Consider the following 25,619-nt stretch of genomic DNA (forward strand, 5'->3'; position numbering starts at 1 on the left):
AACACATACATACAGACATAAACTGCACACATATACGTACATTTAAAACACATTCTAAGTACATTACAGTATTTCCCTCAAAGAATCCAGGGTACTGTAGTTCACCCCTCAGTTACAATTCCCAGCAACCCTTAGCAAACTACAGTGCCCAGAATTCTTTGAGGGAAGAAATGTGCTTCAAATGTGCTCTGGAGGTATACTGTATATACAAGAAAAAAATTTTTTTTTTCCTGCCAGTAGCACCTTAAAGACCAACTAAGTTAGTTCTTGGTATGAGCTTTCATGTGCATGCACACTTCTTCAGATACACAGTGTATCTGAAGAAGTGTGCATGCACACGAAAGCTCATACCAAGAACTAACTTAGTTGGTCTTTAAGGTGCTACTGGCAGGAAAAAAAAATTTTTTTTGTTTTGACTATGGCAGACCAACACGGCTACCTATCTGTAACTGTATATACAAGAGTTTGTAATGAGGTATTGCACATCACATCTAGTTTGGCCCTTGAAATAGGAAGCAACTACAGAAGGGGACTTTTGAGCAGCAACCATTATTTCTCAGGAGATTTTGAGTACCAGGTGTGTTTCAGATGAGTTTTCTGTCTTCCAGCAACAGCCAAAAACCAGCTTCTTTTGAAGAATCAAATACTGTTTGTGTTTGGACATGTCTCTAACTACAGTAACTTGTCCATTCAGCCATCTTAACTCCACTAGGAGGCAAATGGCTCTGCTGCCACATAGTCAACTCACCCAAAGTAACAGTTGGGCAAATTCATTACCACACTTGGTGAGGAATGCAAAGTAGCACTACTAAATTTCAGAACAAAAATATTTATCTATGGAGCGTGAGCTACACTCTAGACCATGGGTAGGCAAACTAAGGCCCGGGGGCCGGATGTGGCCTGCGGATGGTCCAGGAATCAGCATATTCTTACATGAGTAGAATGTGTACTTTTATTTAAAATGCATCTCTGGGTTATTTGTGGGGTTAGGAATTTGTTCATTCCCCCCGCCCCCAAATATAGTCCGGCCCCCCACAAGGTCCGAGGGACAGTGGACTGGCCCATGGCTGAAAAAGTTTGCTGACCCCTGCCCTAGACCTGGATGAGTCCAGAGTCCAGTTTTGGACTGTTCCAGCTGCAGAGCCCAGTAGTTTGGGGCCCATCTTCAGGACACAGCTGCAAGCAAAAGATGGCAGTTAAACCACACAATTAATATCCGTAATTGAATCTATATACCGGTAATTACGTACACATCTACCATATTGAATATATTTAATGTAATACAGTACACAAACAGGCGCCTCTTTCAGGCCAGCCTGGAGCCGCGAGGAGGCAGCTGCCCACGGACGGGGCCTCGGAGCCGCTGCCGGGACGCCCTGCGCCCGCCCGCCCGCCCGGGGCTGCCCCAGAGGGAAGGAGGGGCAGCGCGCCGTCGCTCCTTTATGCCTCCCCGCCCCCGCCAGGCCAATCGCCTTCCCCTTAGCTGGATTCTCGAGGGGGGGTGAAGAGGCTCCCGCAATGCCTGCTGGGGGGTGTAGTTTCAGTGGGAAGGAGAACCAGTGTTTTCTCCCTTTTACGAGAGGGGGCAGTTTAATTCCCCCTCGTTCCTTGAAGAACCCGACTCTTCGGGTTCGCTGGGGTTTTGGCATCCATGGTCACGCCAGGGCCGCTCTACATGCCTTGGAGGACTCTACTCTATGACCACCAAAGCGCGGGAAACTGGAGGCGGCTGCGGGGCGGTCGAGGCTCTTGGCCGCGGGGCCTCAGGCGGACTTGGAGACAGGCTCGGCAGGGCGGAGTTAGAGGTGCAATGGGGGAGCTCTTCCTCGGTGGCATTTCTGCCCGCCGTGAGGCTGTTGGCGGTGTTTTGGGGGCAGGTGGGGCGGCTCCACGGCCCCCGAGACGGGGAGGGAAGCTTCGCCTTCCTTCGGGATTCTCCTCGCTCGGTCCTCCCTGCGCCCCCGAAGCCTCCCTCCAGGGCCGCGGAGTTTCCCCTCTGGAAGTGAAGATGCGCCGCAGGGCTGCAATCCCTTTATTTTAAAACAAACGGGGCTGCAATCTCTTCCCTGTTTACCTGGGAGTAAGCCCGAAAACGAACCGAGGTGTTTTTTTTTTGGGGGGGGGGGAGTCATGATTGTAGCTAAACCTGATTTGAAGGGTAGTGGCTGAGGGCTATTTATTTTTGTGCTATATTTTGTTGTGCAAGTTTTTAGAGATTTCTCCCCTCCCCTCCAAAAAAACCATAGACAAACCACACAAATTATCCCAGATCTTTCACCAGGAGCTGAAAGCTACTATCTCCTCATTGGTAAATTGGGATTCTTACAGGAAATTAAAGGAAACAAACAGTAACACATGCTTTGTATAACTTTACAGAACTGGAGCTTTCAAGTGGAGCTCTTTGGGATTGTCCTGACTTTGGAACATGTGACTGGTTTCAAATCCCAATACAGTGGTACCTCGGCTTAAGTACTTAATTCGTTCCCGAGGTCCGTTCTTAACCTGAAGCTGTTCTTAACCTGAAGCACCACTTTAGCTAATGGGGCCACCCGCTGCGCCACCAGAGCACAATTTCTGTTCTCATCCCAAAGCAAAGTTCTTAACCCAAGGTACTATTTCTGGGTTAGCGGAGTCTGTAACCTGAAGTGTATGTAACCGAGGTACTACTGTTTAGCATTTCAGAAACCATAACCTTCCTTCCAGCAGTGTGTGTATGTTCCTGTGTGAATTGGGACTTCCTAGTAACTTTAATATTATTATTATTGATTACATTTTTATGCCACGTTTTCTCCAAATAGGTTCAGGGTGGTGCACCTGGTTCTCCCCATTTTATCCTCACAACAAGCCTGTGAAGTAGGTTAGGCTGAGAGATGGTGAGTGGTCCAAGGTCACCCAGTGAGCTTCATGGCTGGGGGGGGGGGGGAGTGTCCAAAACTCTAGCCCAGGGGCCAGCAAACTTTTTCAGCAGGAAGCCGGTCTATTGTCCCTCAGATCTTGAGGGGGGGCAGACTAAATTTTGAAAAGAAAAATGAACGAATTCCTATGCCCCACAAATAACCCAGAGATGCATTTTAAATAAAAGCACACTTTCTACTCATGTAAAAACACGCTGATTCCCTGACCATCCATGGGCTGGATTTAGAAGGCGATTGGGCTGGATCCGGCCCTGGGCCTTAGTTTGCCTACCCATGCTCTAGCCACTATACCACTCTGGCTCTCAGTATAGTGAAATAAAATTGCCAACACATTTGTAAAGCTAAGCAGGGTCTGCTATGGTTTCAAATTGGATGGGGGACTGCATGTTGAGAATTCCAGCATAGCAGGGGGTGGACTAGCTGACCCTATGGGTCTTCCAATTCCACAATTCTATGATTCTAAGTTTTGTGGGGTCTTTAAAAGACTGGCCAATGCATAAAGTATATTGGGCTAGTGTTGTTAATAAGTGTGTTAAGCTTTTTAATTAACCCTTTTTGAGGCTGCAAATAATTTTTTGTGTTAGGCAACTGTTCCGTTCAACCTCCACACGGGCTGCCCAGTCCACTGGGGGGGGGCAGTGTACAACACTTGCCCTCCCCCGGGCACCAGCAACCCCAGCTATGCCACTGTCAACATAGACATTGAGTCCCTGTCAGGATAAAAAGACAGAGAATACTACTACTACTACTACTACTACTAATTTAGAAGGAACAAAAAAAAAAACACTTCTTCAGATACAATCACAGCTATCTGCCAATCACCCATTCCCACCACCCTTCTGAGTAATACCCCTCCCCACCTTCTCACTATATAGAAGGATCTGGCAACTTCTGTTTCAGTGTATCTGAAGAAGTGTGCATGCACACGAAAGCTCATACCAAGAACTAACTTAGTTGGTCTTTAAGGTGCTACTGGAAGGGAAAAAAAATAAATTTTTTTTGTTTTGACTATGGCAGACCAACACGGCTACCTATCTGTAATTTAGAAGGCTTCTAGTTTCGGCCTAACAAGGTTGTGGGGAATGAAACAAGGATGTACACTAGCTTGAGCTCCTTGGAGGAAAGGTGGGGTATAAATGCAATTAATAAATAACAAATTAAACAAATAATGAAAAAATAGAGAGAGTACACATACAAGTCTGCCATGGCAGCACTGCGTTCCTCCTCCAAGGACCAATCCTAAAATATTCCAAAGGCACCTTAACACCTTAACTTAGCTACAAGACACACTGGGAATTGTAGTTCTTTCTCCTTGATGAGTTTCCTGCAGGGCTGATGATAGTCACAAAGGCAAATGTCCTTTACTCCCCGCCCCCCCCTTCATACTGTGGCTGTCAACAGGTGGCAGTTTTGTGCTGCGCGCCAAACATATGCAGGACTCAGCTCTATAACTGCCAGCATTGCCATGGCGCCTGACACCGTGAGAGGGGGAAGACAAAGAAAAGTGCCAAAGCTTCCCTCACAAGTGTGAATTTGAGTCTTTGTGTTCTTGCTGGGAGTTAGCCCCTGGGGCTCAGACTGGCCAATACTTTCCTTAGACAATCAGTTTTCCTTTGCCCATATGGTGGCCGTTGGTTGCCACCCTGGCACAAACCAATTGAGAAACAGGGTTCCCTCCATGGCACCACTGCCACATAGCCAGTGTTATCCCTTTCACTTAGATTTGGAGTAGGAACATAGAGATAAAATGGAAGAGAATGGTAGTTGCCGCTAGCGACACTTTGTTGGTACTTAGTAAGGGCCACCTAAAAAGGCCTTGAGGGCTGCATGTGGGAGGTGTTGGACCATCCTGTTTTACTCTGTAGTTGCCAAATCTGTCAACTAGGGCAGGCTCAAGACATTTTGCTGCCTGAGGCAGAGCAGCACATGGTGCCTCTGTCCCCAAAGTCAAGGTGCATATTAGTACCCACAACTGGTCAAATTATTTGGCACCCAAAACAGAACTTCCCACAACAACCTCTCCTTGGGAGTAAATATAAAAGAATAATACATTACAAAACAACCATCTGCTGTCCTTTCTTGACACACCCAGAATTATATGCCAGAGGCAACCACCTCACTTTGCCTAATAGTAGAGCTGGCTCTGCAATCAACAATGCCTGAGATATTTTGGGATTGCATGTGAAGGGACTTTTGATGGATTTAATGTTCAAGACAATCCAGCATAAGGGGAGAAAGGAGTAGGGTGGCTATGTGTCTTCCTTAAAAGACAACAGTCCTGTTTGAAGAGGTCCTCTATCAAAAGAGCTGTCTGGTCAAGGAGCAATTTTAAGATAAATAACTATGGAAAGGGAAGTCGAGGCCTATCAGCAATTAGCACCTGGACAGCTACAGTGGGGTATATTATATTTCTGATTAAGAATTAAATTACCGTATATCAATTATTTCTAAATTGGAATCTTTCTCCTTTTGATAGGGATACCTTCCTTCTTCTTTGGTTAAGTACCATGTATATGGTCACCTTGCAGACAAACTATTTAAATAAGTACATTAGTAATTGGATTTTATTTTTCCCTGCCTTGGTGGTTTGATGCTGTTGTCAGTGGTGCTGTCAGAACAGGAGTTGCAGTGTCCTGCCCCCGCCCCTCAGGAGCATGAGGTTCAGGATGGCTTTCAAACCTAAGGTGCTGGCTATGCACAAGTTGAAATACCAGTTAGAGTCCTCACTCATAAAACCATTAAGTCCTGAATCTAAAATTGCTTAACTGTACCACTCATGGAACTTTGTCCTATTTATCAGAGACAGATGCTTCCAGAAAATATAGTAAATCACTATTCCTATTTTCCTTATCAGTGAATACTTTTTAACAAATTATGTGTGCTGCCAAAATAATTAAAATATCAAGTTTCAGCCACTTTCCCCAAGTCTCTAGAAATTAAATATCTGGGATAGTATTCAAGTATGTTTTACTTAGAGTCATTAAAATTAAAGAACATGCCTAAGTTAGGTCCATTAATTTCAGTGGCTCTTCTCTGAGTAAAACTTAGTTGAATACCATTCCTGGGAGTGAGGGGGGGGGGGTTTGCAGCACTTCACTAGTGCACAAACCTGCTCATGTACACATGTGCACACTAAAGTATCATGCAGTTCACAGTTTGGCAGGTCAAGAGGCAGGCAGCTGAGGTGAATTTTGAAGCGTTGATACCACATTATAAGTAACACGTGATTAAAAATATTCTACCATATACTGAACTGAAAGCAAATGCTCCCTTGGATTTCAAATCAGGGTAAATAAGCACAGAGGAGAAGCTTCACCAGTGCATGATGGTGGTTGAAGGATGTTCTGGCAGTGAGAAATGTGGAACTCATTCGTAAAAGTTCTGTGGGTCAGTGTTATTAGAAATGTTACACAATCAATTATCCATTTTATAGTTATATTTCCTCTAAATGGTCTAGTGTGATTTCTCCTGTGTATTTGTATAATTTTGTGTGACACACAAACTCGCATAACCCATATACCTACATTTCTGTGTCTGTGTGGTTAAGCTAAAGTCAGAGACAGTTCTGTTGCATTTGATTTCTCAAATGAGGAAAGAAAAAAATGTTGTTCTTGAGCAAAAGGGTAGGTTGACACAGACAAAAAGATCGAATTTTTCATAATTTCCATATAGTCAGAGGAGAAAAAGTACCTCAACCCTTGGTGATAAGCAGAGTACATAGAGAAATTGGGCTGTGACAAGGCCTGCCTGTGGCTTCCTCGTGATATAAATACTGGTTTGTTTTTGAGGATTCTTCACAATTTATCCATCTGCTGACCTCATCTGATCGGAAAAGCCCCAGGCGGTAAGTTGATTTGCTTTTCAGAATATTTGAGCTTGAAGGATTTGATAAAACCATTCTTTGCATTAGGAAGGGGGAGATACCATAAAATGGGATGAATAAAATTGTTGATTATAGTTCAATTTGGGTCAGTCTAGAATTATTAGACTATAAGCCGGTGAGATAGAGGCCGGCCTCTGATTTGCAGCAGTCACTCTCTGGCTTGAAAATGAGCAAGGCCAGATTCTGTTATTTGTCCTTCTAGCAACGGAGTGGCTGAACGGACTATATTGTGTTAGACCTGAAGTTCACCTGTCACAGAACTTGAAGTGATGACATTGTTTTCTATTGAGGTGCATCACTTGGCTCAAGTTACTTTTAATATAAACCACTGGACTTGAGAATAGTAACTTCGCTTCTCCAGGGTATAGAATTTACACACCTTATTTTTTTTCAGTGGCACCCCATCCAAATGAACCTGTTTATGTTCTCATTTATCTTGTGTACCTGCTAACGCTGGTGCATAGGCTTGCAATGTCTATTGGGGTGGGAGAAATGTAACTCACTCAGCTTTGTTAGTTTTGAAATACTAACGAATATGGTATTTTGGAGCTAGGAGTTCGTGGTGAATAGCAGGAGAAACAATAGACGAAAGGAAGTACTTCTTCACATCACACATAGTTAAGTTAGAGAATTTCCTACTACAATGTGTGGTGATGGTCCCCAACTTGGATTACTTTAAAGGGGGATTAGACAAATTCATGGATGATAAGGTTATCAGTGGCTACAAGCCATGTTGATGATGACCGTATCATCCAGCACGTATCAGATGCTGGGGACAAACAAAAGAAAAGGCTTTGTAGAGGCATTCAATTGCTCAGCGCTGAAAACAATAATGATAAATGAAATCAACTAGCAAGACTGTTATTGTGTACTTTTAAACAAGCTTCTCCACAGATAGCAGTGATGGGCATTTCCATATGTACAAAAGGAGGTGTGCATAGAACATCCCTCTCTACTGAAGCCACTTGGAAATATTTTGCATGGTGAAAACTCAAACATAGAGCTTACTAAAGCCAATTCACATTTGCTTGATTGGGGCAGTTTACTTTGGCTTAATCATTTATTGAGTTATACAACCTTTTTAGGAGTCTAAAGCAGGGGTAGGCAACCTAAGCCCCGTGGGCCGGATGTGGCCCAATCGCCTTCTCAGTTTGGCCCACGGATGATCTGGGAATCAGCGTGTTTTTACATGAGCAGAATGTCTCCTTTTATTTAAAATGCATCTCTAGGTTATTTGTGGGGCCTGCCTGGTTTTTTTTATGAGTAGAATGTGTGCTTTTATTTAAAATGCATCTCTGGGTTATTTGTGGGGCATAGGAATTCGTTCATATCCCCCCTAAAAAAATATAGTCCGGCCCCCACATGGTCTGAGGGATGGGGGACTGGTCCACGGCTGAAAAAGGTTGCTAACCCCTGGTCTAAAGGGTATCTCTCTACCTTTAAGTATTTCTAAATGTATTTATTCCTCCACTAAATTTGAGTTAAAATGCTTGACAAAATGTTGTGACATACAACATCCCATATGGAATATTAATTATGGTTTCCTAAAATGGTATTATTAATTTGATTTTAGTCTCTCCGTCACCTTTTTCAATTTGTTGAGACTTTTAATTGTCTTGCCTCATTGCAACTTGAAAGGCAGATCAAAGGTAGCATGATATATACATTTTTAATTTACTATTGGATTTAGACATGAAGGAAGAGAAGGCAAGAAAAAAAGGAGGGAATTCACTTTCTGATATTGCAGCTCTGGGTGATTTAATATAAATTAGCTACAATTTGAGATGTGATGTAACAATTCCTGTTGAAAATCTTGGAATATCTCAGTAATTTCTCTTGGCTCTTTGCAGTAACATATTGCACTCAGTAGTTTAATTGATCCACGTATTATATGCATCATATTTATTATATATCACAAATTGCCCTAGAGCAATGCTCCCCTACTTGACACCCTTCAGATATTTTGGATTATAGCTTCTATTAGTCTTAACCAGGAAGGCTGTTGGACCAGTTCAAGGTCTATTTAGACATGTACTTGTACATGTACTTGTATTGTCCCCACCTCCAGCTGGAAAGTCAATATGGGATAGCTAGAGCATTCAAGCAGAGGGGGCAAGGATCCTGAATACCTCAGTTCTACTCTCATACCAAGAGGCATGAGGGTAGAACTACACTATACGGTACATGCAACAATGTCCAATAAAAATGAATGGCCACTTCTATTAGAGCAAACTCTGTTGGAGTGGAGAAGATTGTGTTTAATTCTTGCCCAACCCTCTATTTTTTTCCACCATTCATTTCCACCAAACACTTACCTTAAAAGAGTTCCAGGTGCTTCCTTGCTTGTGGATGTGGATGGGTGGGTGGTGAGTTCCAACAGAAAAGTGACAGGTGTGGGGGCAGAGGGTGAAGCACTCCCTTCCCATTGCTGTTTCTCCTCCACAAATCTCCTCCTACTGAAATGACTTTGCTGAAAATATAAGCTTTCAGTGAAGTTTTGTTATACAGTGTATAATATACACAGCTTTATATATAACATTGGTTAAGTTCTGACCTCAAGAAGGAAAATAATACGTATGAGGCAGCAATGGGCAATTAATAGATCATGGCCCATCTCTTCCAGACAAGAATTCCCAGCAAAAGTCAATAGAACAATTGGATGGTTTTAATTGTAGACTAGAGGGGTTATTGCGTGCCGGGGGGTGGGGGTGGATACTGTTTCCATCACATATAGAGAGAGATCCTACATCTCTCCCATTATAACTTCTGTCTCTGAATTGAGGGTGACTGCATAGCATCTCACAGCAAACTCTTTAGGAGTCTTCTAGATCAACTATCCCATATGATATAATAATAGTAAATTCAGATGGTGACTGCCAACATGACTGTAGCCGAAATGGGGCCAATGAGGAAATATAGGAAGGTATCTGCACTCAGCAGGTTTGGTGGGAAACCAAGGTTTATAGAACTATAACAACCTTTTTTTAAAAAAAGAGCTGGTTTGGAGTGTTGATTAGAGATAGACTATGACCTGTGAGACCAGGGTTCAAATTCCCACTGTGCCAGGAAGCCCATTGGATGACTTTGGGCCAGTCACTGACTCTCAGCCTAACCTACCCAACATGGTTGTCTGGGTCAAATGGAGAGAAGTATGTGTGCCACCTTGCGCAGTGGGATATAACTGCAAAAATAAAGAACAAACAAGGGGGACAACCACCCCCCAAAGACAACACAATAAGAACTGAGCATAGTCAGCGCACACTGATTGTTGACTAATTTGGAAAACCCAAATGGAAATCTGGCCTGGGGTGGAATAGCCCACTGGGGAAGGGCATGACAGGTGCCTGGCTGACATGGGGGGGTGAACTAGCATTTTTTTGAAGGTCCCTGTTATACTTCAGCATCTGTTTTTGGCCTTCATTAAATGTAATTTCTTGCCACTAATATAGAAGTTCAGAATGGCTGATAATTTAGATAAATTTGGTTTGCAGTTTTGATAACTGAATTAACCATCACACATTAGAAGCCAGTTGGTTTACTGTGCTTATCTCCTTGCTGATATCCCACATAAACAAAAATGCATCCATAAGGAGACACAAGGAGGCATGTTTGAGACTCAGAAACAACTTACATTGGAATAAAATCTCAATGGACATGGAATAACTGGCACTCGTTGATTATAGTCATAGCCATTGATGTGTGCCTATTTCCCTCACGTACCTATGATTCCCTGACAAGAGGGCTTGATTGCTCTTCTGGGAATTGTAGTTCTGCGAGGGCACTAGGGGTCTCCTAACAATGCTTAGCATCCTTAACAAGCTCATTCCCAGGATTTTTTGGGGGAAGCCATGACTGTTTAAAGTGGCATAATATGGCAGATGGGACCTATGTTTTTGGAAAGTGAGGAAGACCTACCCTTTTACTATTCTGTAACTTAAGAGTTCTTAAAACAGATGGTTAAAGAAGGTTCAAATGCTTTAACTTTGTGTTAGTTGGGCCTGAGTGCACATTGTATGCTCGAGCTGGATATTTTTTTTAGTGGGCCATTGTATTTCCAACCCTCAGTCCACTAAAGCTACCATGTGAAGGGAATTTTTAACCTCACGGAAGCGGTTAGATGCTCAGTTTGACGTATAGGAAAGAACTCAGCATTCGGCACCAATACCATATGACGCACATAGGCTGGGAACAGGTGTCAGCAATTTGAAACCCATTGCGGGGTGGCATTTTCTCCCCCTTTCTAGGAAATGAACATAGGCAAAGCTTACTGATAACAAGTAAGATGACATCAAAACAGGTTGAGGGAAGGCTGAAGCGGGGGGGGGGATCTTGATTGGGGGGCACTTTTTACACCGGCATACCAGCTAGAGGACTCTGTTGATGAGTACTATAAATGTTGTAGTAAATAATAATAATAATAATAATAATAATAATAATAATAATAATAATATATTCCACTGATAACTCATGGATATACTAGTGTTGTGTGCGCTGCAATCTCTGAGCAGCAGTGAGAGACTTTAGGGGTTCCAGTGCCCACCTGAGGTTCGGTTTTCTTTGAATGAAGCTCAACAGAAACTACACATACTGTATCTACAATCTGAGCACAGGGTGGAAGGCTCGAGGCATTGACACTCCAACAGATCTTGTTTTCCTATTAGGTTTCCATTTCCAGAGGTCCTACAGCTTCAGCCAAACCCTCTCATACATTGGCTCTGGCTATTGTTCTCCTTCGTACAAGATGATCTTGTGGCTGGTCAGGTGACAGGGTGAGGAAAATGCCTACTCCCCTCCTGGAGAACATCATGAACCTAGTTGTCTCTATGGCAACCTTTTTAGTTGTGCGGTTAGGAGTGCTTACCTGAGTCAGCTAGACCATTAACCTAACAAAGAAACTGGGTAGACCAGTTCAGTTATTTCTTGAACAGGCCTTCATTTTGTAGCTACAAAACCACTGGCTTGGTTGGGGGGCCATGGGCATCATCCAAACCAATCCCTAAGTCCTATAATACAGCTTTTATTGTGTAGTCCTTAGGAAGCATGATATGTAAATGCCGCCTGTCAATAGCACTTCCGGATTGGAGCTGGACAAACCAATGCCTCATCCAGTTCATCTCTACAGTGCCTAAATGTAGTAGGCTGGTTTTGTACCCTTCTGTCCGTCTTGCGTGTGACCCAAGCGACTCCAGTAGCCCCATGAAGGGATACAGAGATCTCACACTGCGACTTCACAGCACTTCCACAGACCTGTAGCTCCTAGGATTCTTGGAGAGGCAAGCCATGTCTGCTAAACCAGTCTCAAACTTAAAATGCCCTTAGTCTAATAGGGTTAAATTTATGGTACAGTCAAATCTTGTCCATAGCTGTTGCTGAAAAATCAACTCCAAAATTAAGGTACAGTAGAGGACAATCAAAAAAGGATTTGTTTTCAGCTATATGGCAGACAATTCTGTCACTTAAACAGTGACAACAATGTTCAAACGCCTCCAGTGAAACGGATTTCTTAGTAACTCTTCAGCTTCAAGTGAGAATATCATTAAGACCCCAAGGACAACACCCTGATACTTACAATTTAAAAGAGCATGATACTACCTTCCAATATCAATGTTATTTTTCCAAGGGATTGTGATGCAATTACCCAGATTTGTATATTTGTGTGTGTATGCATGTTTAATTTTAACTAAATTGCATTCCTCCTTTATTTCCTTATTGCTTATATGTTATTGAATTATATCAATTTGATTAAATAAATAAAAATATATACTAAAGTATATAAAATAAAATATATAGCTAAAGTAATTAACTGTGCTGGCAAAAATTAAAAGTGCTGCTGGCAGGCATTTAATTTCATATTCTGTGTTGGAAAATTTTAACTGCCAATGATTTTTTGAATTGTGCTCTATAGTATTGTTGTGTTTTGGTGTTTTATATGTTTTGTTTTCTTTAAAAAATGGAGCCCCATGTTATGGCCAAGAAAGGCATTAAACATTTCCCATAATCATCTCTTCAGAGAAGACCCACTGAGCTAAATGGACTAACATTAGTTATGTCTATTGATTTCAGTGGGTCTCCCTTCTGTAAGACCAGCATTGGACAAAACACCTTTTCAAAAAGATGCACTTTTCCTCAGCATCTTCAGAAACCTATTCTATTATACTTAGGTGTTTGCTTACTTGACAGGTGCTCCTTTCCCCCCAAATCATTTCATTTTACATAAAATATCAATTCATAGCATCCCCCGCCAGTGCTTGGGGTGGACCAAAGTTGTTGAGCTTTTCTTAGGGCAGCCAATTTCAGGCAGCGCCCAATATACCCGGCTACCGTCACGCTGCCCTCAAGCTACCCTGCTGCCTGGAATCCCACCCCCAGATGCACAGCAGCCACCATGCCACCCTACAGACCCCCCTGCCACTCTAAGCCCACCCACCTACCCCTGGCTAACTACGCTACTGCTTGACGTCTCCCAGGCTTCTGTTGCCTTTTGGCAGAACAAAGGTGTTAGTCCTTTTGCAAGCAAACTATGGCCCAGTGGGAAGATGTTATGTCAGCTAGTGATACAGAACAGTTTCTTATGCCCACTACTCTCTTTAGTCAGCACTGTTTGTTGCCAATGCACCAAATGTGGAAGATATAGAAGCAAAATATGCATACATAAAGACATTTAAGCAACTGTGTGTGCGTGTGGGAATCTGGGAAATCTAGTGTGCTGCTCCCTAGTGGTCACCCGGCCGTAGTAACCACCAAGCAGCAGGTTCTTTGGATCTCAGCAAATGGAGGGCAACATACGTACACTTAGGCAGCAGAAACAACCTTTATTAACAATTATTATAATAACCATAGAAACAGAAACAGGTGCTAATATACAAAACAAAGATAATTAAAGGACGTTAGCAGAGAGGCAGATTAACAATATAGAATAAAGTAATAACTAACAAAAACTATAAAGCCAATAATAACTAATATAAAATATAATGCTATTAGTATAGGCAATAAGCAAAGATTTTTGGTGAGAGAAATAATAACGGATATAGTCACAAAATAGTTTCAGCTTCACATCTTCCCCAACCCTTGGAGATCTCTGGGGCTTCAGGCAGGCAGACAGTTCTAACTTAGGCTCAAGAGCCTTATCTTCACCCTCTGAAATGGTTCATATCAAGAGCTCATTGAATTGATGGAGTTGGGGCCTTATATAGTGTCCTGGAGCAGCTTCCCACAGTTTCTGCAGCAGGTGTTCCTGTTGGAATCCCTTTCCCATCCTTGGAAGTCAAAAGTATGAGCTGGCTCAGAGCAAAGCCACTCCTTTCTTTCCCATGCCTGCAGCTGCGTTCCTTATCTCAGTGACTATATATGGAAATAGAAGCTAAATTGAAAAACAGGAGCACCATCTACTGGCTGTTTCCCTGGCAATACACCTGGGTGAAGAAGTCTTCTCAGGTGCATGTGCAGGGGTGTTTAAAAGCATGTGCATATGCCTATTTTACTTACTATGTGTTTCCTGAGTAGGGCAAGTTTCTTGCAGCACTGACAATCTGCAGCACTGATCTTTTCATTTCCCTGCCATGCTCACTGTCCGTTACTTATTTGGGGGGTTAGATGGCATGGTCTTAAAATAGATTGAGATCTACAGGTAAATTTCTGGGTGACTGTGTAGTTCGGCACACATCTCTGACTCTCAGTGGAGTAATCAGGAGTGGATTTCCATGTGGAAGCTAAGAACCCTGAGGAATCAGGCCAATGGCTCATCTAGTGCTGCATCCAAGTCTTACAGTGACCAACCAGAGGCCTATGGGAAACCTGCAAGCAGAACCTGAGTTCAACAGCACTTTCCCTTCTTGCAGTTTACAGCAACCAGTATTGAGAATAATGATGATGATGCCTCCAAGAGTAGAGGTGAAGCAAAACCATGGCTAGTAGCCACTGATAGCCTTACCCTCCCTGAATTTGTCTAATCCTCTTTTAAAGGCATCTAGTTGGTGGCCATCACTGTGGGAATGAGTTCCAGACTATGGAAGATGGACCTCTTTCATCTGTCCTGAATCCTCCAACATTCAACTTTGGATGAATTCTAGTGTTATGAGAGAGGGAGAAAAACTTCTCCATAATTTTATACACTGAAAATAATCTCCTTGGCTCAGAATTTTTAAGTGTGTCCTTTTTGCACTGGCTGTTTGGTACTCTCATAAAAAAGCCTGCCTAAAGTCTGTCGTCCCTTGCTCTAAGAGACGACTGGTGTCTCCTTTCTTTATTGTGGCACAGCAGACTCTGGACATTGGCTGCGGGCTGCTGTATGAACCAGGGACTAAGTCATATAGCATATGGGCAAAAGTTATCCTCTTGCGCCACAGACACTATATATGATCATATAAACCTCCTGATGCAGCAGGAGACAAGACAGCTGCAGTTCCTCATGACCATTCCCTTTGCAGTACTGTTGTCCCCCTTCCCTCACCTGCAAAAATCCAGGTGTGCCACACTGCAGATATAATGGAGAGAGATGGCAAAACTAGGTTCCTGCATTGGCTCTTGGTTTAACGGATTTAAAGGCTCATGTCTTCCATCAGTCTTAGCTAAAAGGCAACCATAAGACATAATATCACTTATTGCACCAGGCTGGGTAGCAACCTATACCCATGCACCTGTGCAAAAGCATATGTGGGCAATCTTATCTGTCCTGAGAACAAAAGCTACTATTTGAAATCTATGTCTGAGAAGTAAGTCCTATTGAACTCAGAAGAGACTCAACTCTTAGCAAATATGTTTACCTGCCAAGCTGCTTCTACAAATGATGTTTAAATATGCTGGAACATTTCCTTTGGTTTTGCTGCAATTTGAATTTAAAATTTGCCTCGCCCAGAATACTAAACATAGCTGCAATCCTGGGAGTAAACCCCACTGAACTCAGGGAGACTTACATCTGAGATGACGTGTATAGGAGTCTCTAGAGCTGTAGTTCTGTCTCCCATTTTCTATCCTGCTTTAACAACATTCACACAAGTGCTGCCTTCCATATTAGAATGGACTCTTCTTAAGTCAATTATGTAATAAAAACAACCATATTTATGTCCTTGGTGAAGATATAAAATCTCTCCCATTCTTTGGATCCCTCCTCAAAAAAACCCTTTCCTCATTCCTGGTTGAAAAACATAGCCTATTACTTTCCCTTGGATTTATCCTGTGTGTGTCCCAAGTCTCAACCACTCCTCCCCAGTTGTTACCCTGTATATTTCTCTTGAATGGGGAGGCACCACCGAGATTTCAGTTATGATCTAGGCCAGGAGTCAGCAAACTTTTTCAGTGCGGGCGGGGGGGGGGCGGTCCACTGTCCCTCAGGCCTTGTGGGGGGCCAGACTATATTTTTTTTGGGGGGGGGAAGTGGGGGAGAAAGAATTCCTATGCCCCACAAATAACCCAGAGATGCATTTTAAATAAAAGCACATATTCTACTCATGTAAAAACACCAGGTAGGCCCCACAAATAACCCAGAGATCTAGGCAGATCTTTCTGTTTATGCATTGTTAGTTACAACAATAATATATTTTCCCCAGCAGTTCCTTTGCATTTAGCAGAATTTGGAATATTTATTATAATTTTAGCAAATTAGGGAAGAAGGGGTGGAATATATTGAAACACAAAGGGAGACGGGGAGCTGGTTGTCATGCAGAGCACTTTGTGTTCTGTGTGAATAAACTTTACCCACTGAGTACTACACTATTCTGTTTATAAGCTCTCTGTAATCACAGTCTAGTTTGTAATTTATTTATTTCATTCATATTTATATGCTATTGTATCATAAAAATATATCACAGTGGTTTACAACAATATAAAACCATACAGTAATGTTAGAAGAATTTTAAGGTCTTGTTATAAGAAAATACTGCTCCTTTTCCCTTATGGGGTATCCAAGAGCCCGTATAGAGTCCTTAAGTAGGTCCCCTATTGGAAGGAGAAAATAACAGGCCACCCAGAGAATATTGAGAAAAAGGGCAGCTAGTAAGCCTGATCTTTATTAACTGTTGCAACAGGGTGCTCACTATCACACGCAGGAGGCAGGAGGACCCAAAACAATGGTGTGCAAGCCCTATATAGACTTTTCACACTGCCCACCCTGTCTACGATGCAGGGGTTCAAAACATTACACTCCAAGAGGATCCTGTTTCTCCCATTGCTGCTGGATGCAAAAAGAAATCAAGAATGCTCAGCTTGCTGTGTTTAAGACTGCACTCATATTTCCTCCTTACCCACATCATCCCCAGCTGTAATCCTTAAAACAACTGCTCTCCTTCCAGCTCTAAAACTCCACTTGAAAGGCTTTTGTCCTTCTAACTAATTATGAGTGGAGAGAGAGGCCCCTCCCATTTGCCCTCTGGCACAGCGCCACCCACTTTGTCCCACTATTAACTCATATTTAGTGGGCTATTACCAGGCTGGCTCCTGGCTTGTATTTTAACATGCTAAACCCAGTGTGTGAGTCCAGGGAGTCCAGGAACTCCACAAACTCATAACAATACCTTTAATGAGAAATTTAAATTTCATGAAATGTTATTGCAGGTGTTCTTCATTCCTGATGCCTGGCTCCAAGCCATCCTCCAGCCCACCTCCCCGTCCTCTACCACAGCCCAGTCCAAGAAGAGGTGCTCAGATGCGGCCAACAGTGTTGACTTGTGCTGCACCACGCAAGCAAGAAGTAAGTTGGTGGAGAGTCAACCCCACTCATAGCAAGTGCCAGAGGTTGTCCTGATCAGACAGTTGCCAAGGTGTACCTGTTGGGATTTTGGTAAATATACTGCTATAGGCCACTTCAGTCTCTGCCAAGCAGCAGCAAGAGATTCCAAGGGTTTGGCACTTAACCAGGGTTTGTACTTCCTTGGAAAGAGGAGGCACAGCAGAAACAAGTGCCTTTAAGAAATCTGGTATATTCACACACTGCTTTTTTTCCTAACAAAGTGTTTAGGGGTACTGTCATTTTTCTACTCATATTGAAATATTGCCCCTCAATGAGACCAAACAGATTCACAAAATGTTTAGGGGTATGCATACCCCTGCGTCTCCCCAGAAAAAAATCACTGTTCACACATATTTACTGTATTTTTCACTCTGTAAGACACACTTTTTCACCTCCAAAAATTAAGGGGAAATGTATGTGCGTCTTATGGGCAAATGCAGGCTCCGTGGCTTCAGCGATAGCGACACGAAGCCTCCGAAGCGCAGAGGGAGCGCTCCCGCCACACTCCGGAGGCTTCTCACTCTCTAGGCTTCAGGTTCCTTTCAATGAAGCCAGGAAGACTCTCCTGGTTTCAGCGAAAGGAACCTGGAGAGCGTGAGGGGTCAATGCGCACTGACCCCTCTCGCTCTCTAGGCTTCGGGTTCCTTTCGCTGAAGCCAGGAAGACTCTCCTGGTTTCAGCGAAAGGAACCCGAAGCCTCCAGAGTGCAGCGGGAACTCCCGTTGTGCTCCGGAGGCTTCGCGTTGCTTTTGCTTTTGCTGTTTGTTTTGATTCTAATAATAATAATAAATTTTATTTATACCCCGGCCGAGACTGGGCTCAGGGCGGCTAACACCAAATATATACTACATTAAAAACACAAAATCAAGCAATTAGATTTAAAATACAATTCAAAATCACATTTAAAATCAAAATAAAATTAAGTGGGAACCCACAAATCATAACTGTAGGTGTAAGGAATTAAATGTTCACCAGGCCCGGCCACCCGTGCTGGTCCCATATGGGCCAATAGAAAGAACCAAGGAGGCCACTTACACACGGGGTCCCATAGAAAGAAAGAAGGGGGTCAGACAGGGCCCAGACCAAAGGCCCAGTAGAACAGCTCTGCCTTGCAGGCCCTGCGGGAAGAATCTGTGGTAAAGAGCATGTTTTCTAGAAGAAAGCTGCTGGACAAATGCAAAACTGCTTGGATCTGTGCCTAGAAAGCACAAGACAAGTGGAAAAACCATTCCAACCCAGGACAAGCAGAAATGTGGATGAGCACTAAGATTCATGGAAGTCTTGGGTTATCCCTATCTTAAAGACTCCAGGAGGATTCACATCTGAGATTCCTGGATTTCATTTGACTCTCTTATTTTCCTCAGGTCACTCACACAGATGGCAGTGAACTGCCCCTTGTCGTCCTGCCCCCTTCTGGGTCGTTACTACCCCAGGGAGCCCATTCAGCAAGTTCAGGCCCTGCCCCACCCCACAGTAAGTAGAGGCAGGGGAAAGGATGGCACTTGTGAGTGGGAATATAGCAGCTCCCTACCTCTTCTTGTCTGCCTTTGTTTCAGGGAACAAGACTGAGAAATGGGACTGGGTTCAGTTCCCAGCCCCCCCTGCACTCCATCCCAGAGAGAGGTCCCCTGCGAAAGGAACACCTATGGACAACACCCCTTGCTTTCACAGCCATGAGGAAAGGTGAGCTGTCCGACTGCCCTAAATACCTCTTTCGAAACCACAAGTTTCTGGTACCAAAAGCACCCCTACTAGATGCCTTAATTTTTTAAGAAGGTAAACAGGTCTGTACCTCCCATTGCAGTTTGCTTTATTAAATATATTTATTCAAATGTATACAAAAAATCATACCCATTACAAAATATATTTTTATAATACACTGAAATAAAACAGGATAGCTCAGTTGGTAGCGCATGAGACTCCTAATCTCAGGGCCGTGGGCAAAAGTGGATGCTCCTACCACACCTCCTGTGGCGTTACTAGAGCTACTAAGTGATGGAAGTAAGAGAACCCCCTCTGCCCACAGCAGCTGCCAAATCAGAGTCTAATCAGCAAAACACAGAGACCACACTGCAAATAGGCACCTCTAGGTTGGTTAAAATATTTTGTTTGCTAAGTGGAGAGGGGTCTTGGGTAGGCCAAGGGGCGTTATGCTTCAATGTAGTACTTTTTGGACCTGTTGAACTCCTGTAGTTTGCATTCTGCAAAGCTCCAGTTAGTTTCATTTTCCATTCTTGTTACATAGCAATAAAGGACAGTTATGTTTGAGAGGCCTGCTTCCTTCTGATATGCTTTCCTGTTACCCCAACACAACAAAACACAAAACCAGGATTTTTGTAGGATGGGCCTGAGATTGCGAGCAGGTCCTTGGCATTGTCCCTGGGAGAAAGCAAGACAGTTGAACCTAGTGGCTGAATGTCTTGGACTTGTTTTCTCTTGCAGAGTCATGTGCAGAATGCGCAGAGAGTGGCTGGTGCAAGAAGAATTGGTGAACAAATTAGCTCTGCAGGTATGGACAAAGTTGGCAGGTGGTGGGATGAGGGAGGGGGGGGTGGACGCTGACACAGTCACTGTGAAGGAAACCTGCAGAACAGAGAGCTTGCTAGGCGTATGGTCCTCCAAGTATAGCATCTTATGTAGCCAAAATGGCAACACTCACACACAAGAGGGAGCAAGATTTGGGAAGTACGTACAGTAAATCTTAACATCTTGTGGGGGAACCTCTCAAATGACCCAGTTTGGGCTGAGCACATGCTCAGTAGGTATGGTGGGGTGAAGAGGGAGTGGAGTGGAATAGAATGGAATGGCTGGGAACCTGAACAGGAGCATCCCACTATTTTGTTGTGGGTCCCACTAGTTAGCATTATTTTCCCAAAGCCATGAGTTTTTCCAGAGCTGGTGTGTGGAGATTGCATTTAGGTGAAAAAGGAGCAAGAGGAAAGCAAGATTCTTTTTTAAAAAAAGAAATGGCAAGTGAATAGTAGACAACCACAGGTTGGGGAGAGAACAGTGAAGTCTTCTGAGGAAGCAAAAGCTCAGTTTGCTGAATCAGAGAGTTTTCAGCAGGCATGGCCACTGCTGCTTTCTGAAACAACAACAAAGGCAAAACTTGCTCTTTAAAAAACAATGAAAAGATTTTCCAGACCCTTTGCACTCTGTCCCTTGTTCAGAGGAACTTACATCCGATTGATAACCTAGGCTATGACTAAGGAGGAGGAGACATGCGTGGTGCATCTAGAAACTGATTGTGCTTTCTTCTCCACCTTCCCCCATGATCTAGCTGGCACAAGAGAAGCAGAAACTGTTAGTCATGCGCGCAGAGTTGGCACCTGCCTTCCTTTCACAGCATCCAGATGCACCAGTGCCAATCATTTCATGCCAGTCTGAAGGGCCAAGGAATGAGTTTGAGGGTTTGGAATGCCACTCTAACAGCCATGGAGCCCACCTCTGTTCAGGTGAGAAGTGTTGGTGGAGAATGGAGGCCAGGTTCCATCCCCTTCACTAAGCTCTAGAAATGGATGGCACATTCCAGCCATTAGATTTCAGGAGTGGGCATGAAATATAAAATTCTGTTGTCTGTTTAGGGTGTGGGGAGGGTTGTCGGAGCCACAACGGGGTTGCAGTGATTGACAGCAATGCCAGTTTCTGAGAAAGGAAATGGGAACAGTTCAGGAGTAATTCTAGCCACACACAGTGGAAACATCAGAGTCCATGCACTGAATTTCACACCATGTTTTACTCTTAGCCATTCAGGTGAGTCAGTTAGCATACCATCTCACCTCTGCTTGGGGTTCTTGGAGCGCTCTGTGGACTAGTAATGTGTATTCCTATTAAAGGGCATGCCCATATTATCAGTCCCTGGTAACATCATATAGAGACCTTGACAATGCTAAGCTCGATTCATGGATGTCCTGGACAGTCAGAATGGAATCATCTGTGTTCTACGGTCCTCCTTGAACAAGAGGACAAGAGCAACAAAGGGGTAATATGGCACCCGTTCCATTTTGAAGCTGATTTGAGGCTGGCTTGTTGTCATGCTGCCTCAGTTTGACAGTTAGAAGTGAGTAAGCATCCTAAAATCTGAGCCTCCTGCCATTTAGATGCTGCATCTGAAGGCTTGATACAAAGAAATGTCCCTGAGCATGAGCAGAGTGCCCTTTCCCACAAGTCGCCACAGTCAGTCTTGACTGCTGTAGAGTTAAGAGATCTCACACAGGTTTGAAGTCTGCCATTTAGGAAAGAGTGTCTTGGCTGACTGGGCGCTCAAGCAGAAGATGATTTGGAACCAGAAATCTCCAGCAAAGAATTGCTCCTACTAACACCTCCAGCCTCATTTCTGTCTACAGAGAGAAGCCCCAGCATAGAATATTACCGTCACACTCTCAACCGCCCACCTTTCACGTACGCTGCCCTTATTCGTTGGGTAAGTTATTTAGCAAAAGGTAAATACGAAATCCCATACATATAGGATACAACTATATTTTTTAAATGCTATGCAGCTTTTTACCAGATCAAAACCCCAAAATATGAATGTTGTTTTCCAGATACAGTATGATTGAATGTCCTTGCAATAGGCCCCATTCTTGTTGCCCCTATATGCTATTGCCTCTCTTCTCTACTTCCTGGCTTCAGCAGCGCTATCCTTTGCCCACAAACCTCTTCCTTCTCTGTACTCAGTTGCCTTCCACTTGTGTCTGTTTCCTGTAGCCAACAACTTTCTGAAAAGTTCACTGTGTGGTTGCAACACACCCCTAAAGAATGGGATGGGGAATCTGGCCCTCCAGATCATCCCATGTGAAAAGAACCTATGGGTCTTGGTGGGCGCAATCCTGACATGAGTCACAAGCTTAATTCCCATCATTCCTGCCTACTGGCTATGCTGTCTGAGGCTGGTGAGAGTTGGAGTCCATCAACCCCTGGAGGACTTCAGGTCACCTCTATCTGCATTGACAGAAAAAGTTCTACCTGGATCACTAAGCCAGTGAGGACTGAAGGGCATCTAAAGGGTCTTTTGGTTTGGGTTTTTAAAAAGCCCATTCATCTGATCACATACTTCACATGGAAGTGTAATTAGTGGCAAGTGGGGGATTGTGCAGGGCTAGACCTAGCTGTCAGCAACTCAAGCAGCTATTTTAGGCATCAGTACTTTAAGAGGTACAATGACAGGCATATGTCACACATAGAATGCTTGGCCACAGCTCTCCAACAACATACAAGTGTTGAGTTGAGCCTAGTACCCACTGGGGCCCACTTCCAGCGATGTGCATGGCAGCTGTCAGAGAAAACAAAACATTTCAGCCTACCCTTTAATTCAGGCTCCATAACTTACTGTACAATGCTCGCATGGGCTCTCAAAAAGCAGGGGTTGCCATCTTTCTTGGGCTAGTGAGCATCTTTAGAATTCTGAGCATGCATCACATGGCTGCAATGCACACCTGGCATAACACAAAGTGGCTGCCACATCTAAAAGAGCAGAAAAGGGTGTGGGAATCTGCATCAGTCACCATCATACTTGCTCAGAGAGTGAGGGATGCTCTTTTCACCTCTCCTTTGTTCAGAAGACAGTGCAACCAGGAACTGAGCAGGAAGAACAAACAGTCCTTTCTGCATTGTGGATTTTTGAGGTGTTATTTACTGAGGCCTTTTACGGCCACCATAGGACATAGTTGTGGTACATAGGTGAGCCCTGTGCCAGGCACACTGAACCTCCCTCCCTCCCATCACCTTCTACATGCATCCAATTTAGCACAACAATACTGGGAGCACAGAAGGCCCTTCTGTTGCTTTTCAAGAAGACGCTGAGATACCTTTGCCTCAAAACCAGGCTGTTAACCATACCTGCCTATTACTTGCAGGCCATCTTACAATCTCCTAAGAAGCAGCTCAGCCTGAGTGAGATTTATCGCTGGTTTAACAACTTTGGCTACTTCAGGCACAATGTAACCACCTGGAAGGTAAGGGGATCCTATTCTTAAACTGAGAATCAAGGGGCAGCCTCATCTGAAAGAGCAGAAGAGGCAGATAACAGGCGGGAGGATATGGACAGAGCAGGCATGAAATGTCCCTCTTTTTAGATTGAAATCTCAACTACTGAGCAAGTGAGATCAGAACCCCCAAGTTTAAAAATTAATTTTAAAAAATCAAAAGGACTTTGATGTGTACACTTTGCAGAATTGGAAACACAATTTCTCCAGACTAGGGAACCAGGACAGAAATGAATGGTGAAAAATGTGGGACAGCACTTTATAAGTATTATAATAATAATGAACAGACTGAAAGAGGTGAGTTTTAGAACCTTGCCTCAGAAACACACCCCACCCTGTAACACTCAAGAGATAATAAAGGTATTTGATTCTCTACTGCCCAAGAAACCATGGGGAAGGCTGATGGCTTAGTCCTAAGTACCCTCAGTAGAAAATCTTCAAGTAGACTGATCTTGGTTAGCTGGAACTATGACTCAGTAGCCTGGTTTGCACATAATGCTAAGCCAAGCTATGGCTTTTGTGTTAATGAGCAAGCTTGCTGGTACACAGTAATAAAATGGCAGCCTCTTCACTCCTCTCTTGCTCCTGCAACACTACCTGGAGCCAAGCCTTAGTTTAACTTAGCATTATACGCAAACCCAGGCTCATTGTTTGTCTCTCTTCAAACAAATCATGTGCTTTAAACAAGGTTTGTTCTTGGCTTACTGCTCATGGTTGGTTTGGCACAAGACAAGCCACAAGACTGAAGTCACACAGAATGTCATGTCAAACTAAGGCTTGGCAGTGCAGGAGGACAAAAGTGGCTACAGTCTTCTTACTGTGCATCAGCACACTTGCATGTTGACACTAAGCCAGGGGTTCCCAAATAAAGTGTGGCCCATGGACTGAGTTTCATTCAAGTAGCCCACGACATGTCTGCAGATTTGCTGTTAAAGACAGGAAATGGCTCACCTATCCATCAAATAGTCATAATGATTTTTAATTGTATTTCATTGGTTCTCTTATTTCTTATACTGTTTGAATTTGAATTCCATAGAATTTAAATTGCAATACATAGAATCATACAATCATAGAATTTTAGAGTTGGAAGCGACCCCAAGGGCCATGTACGCCAACCTGCTGCAATCTTAAAATGTGGTCCCCCATTCAATTATAAACAATACTGGACCTTGCTTAGCTTTGCAAATGTGCTAGCAGTTTTATTGCTGCACCACTACAATAAATACCATATAAAAATGTTCTTAATAAAAGAAGCAATAAAAACACAATGCCTTACCGTTGTTAAAACAGAAAATAAATAATTAAGACCCTAAGCAACGCTCAAGCCCTCTATGGGAGGAGAAAGTTTGGGAAGCACCCACTAAGCCACAGCATACATAGCTTAGCATTTGGGGCAAACTGAGGCAGTATAAGATGGCTTGTTTATTTTACTGTATATTCCTGGGATCACAGTGTTTATTGCAGATGAATACATTTCTATTCATTTCTATAGCAAGTACTTTATAAAATATTAGTTCTAGAACGCCATAGAGCAGGGTTAAGGGGCTGAAGATCCTACTAAGAGGGTTGAAGGGCACCTGAGGGAGGGAGACTTTGGCAGAGGGACAAGAGTTAAGTCGGGGTAAAGGAGAAGGCGGGTCTAATGGCCAGGGCACCCTACCCATCTTTTCTCAACCAACAGAATGCCATTCGACACAACCTGAGCTTGCACAAGTGCTTTGTGCGTGTGGAGAATGTGAAAGGAGCCGTGTGGACGCTGGACGAGTTTGAGTACCAGAAGAAAAGGAACCAGCGTTACTCCACTTATTCACACCCATATCTGGACAGCCAAGAAGCAGCATCAGGGTCTTCTGCAACCCAAGAGAGACTGGGCCAGCCAAGAACAGAAAGGCGCATCCACCACAGGCTGGAGTCCTCTCCGCACTTTTTGTTTCCTTAGGGACCATGTGCTGAAGGATCACAGTGCAGACTTCCCCCTGCAGGCGGCCTGGCAGCGAGTGTGTGTGTGTGTGTGTGTGTGTGTGTGTGCACATGCCCCCCCCGAATCAAGCTGGCTTCTTATAGCCACCAGCTTTCCTCAGCATGCACACACAACCCACAACTGAGCCTGCTTC

At 43.7% G+C, this 25,619-nt stretch overlaps 2 protein-coding genes across 9 annotated transcripts in view; one reads left to right on the top strand and one right to left on the bottom strand.

Annotated features, from left to right (window-relative positions):
- CCDC22 (CCC complex scaffolding subunit CCDC22) overlaps positions 1-25,619 on the bottom strand; it is a 70,957-nt gene that overhangs the window by 19,364 nt on the left and 25,974 nt on the right. The gene's annotated exons all lie outside the window — the stretch shown is intronic.
- On the top strand, positions 1,803-25,595 carry LOC310752255 (forkhead box protein P3-like). Of its 8 annotated transcripts, XM_083592263.1 has the most exons (11): positions 1,803-2,102; positions 2,799-2,873; positions 6,588-6,759; positions 17,347-17,482; positions 18,886-18,994; positions 19,078-19,204; positions 19,964-20,030; positions 20,802-20,976; positions 21,868-21,944; positions 23,377-23,475; positions 25,187-25,595. In XM_083592263.1, the coding sequence occupies exons 4-11, from the start codon at positions 17,363-17,365 to the stop codon at positions 25,442-25,444; spliced, it is 1,032 nt and encodes a 343-aa protein (XP_083448389.1). In that variant the 5' UTR covers positions 1,803-2,102; positions 2,799-2,873; positions 6,588-6,759; positions 17,347-17,362; the 3' UTR covers positions 25,445-25,595. The 8 variants fall into 8 exon arrangements, with proteins under 8 accessions (XP_083448389.1, XP_083448391.1, XP_083448392.1 ...); XM_083592265.1 differs by lacking the exon at positions 6,588-6,759; XM_083592262.1 differs by lacking the exon at positions 1,803-2,102 and having other exon boundaries at positions 2,111-2,873.

The sequence above is a fragment of the Podarcis filfolensis genome (assembly GCF_964270895.1).
Source record: "Podarcis filfolensis genome assembly, chromosome: 17".
Lineage (NCBI taxonomy): Eukaryota > Metazoa > Chordata > Lepidosauria > Squamata > Lacertidae > Podarcis > Podarcis filfolensis.

Bases quoted from the DNA above. Each gene is read 5' to 3' on its own strand.
- LOC310752255 (XM_083592260.1), top strand. From the start codon at position 17,312: ATGAGAAATTTAAATTTCATGAAATGTTATTGCAGGTGTTCTTCATTC. The intron at 18,995-19,077 runs GTAAGTAGAGGC...CCTTTGTTTCAG, and splicing joins AGGCCCTGCCCCACCCCACA to GGAACAAGACTGAGAAATGG. The intron at 21,945-23,376 runs GTAAGTTATTTA...TATTACTTGCAG, and splicing joins ACGCTGCCCTTATTCGTTGG to GCCATCTTACAATCTCCTAA.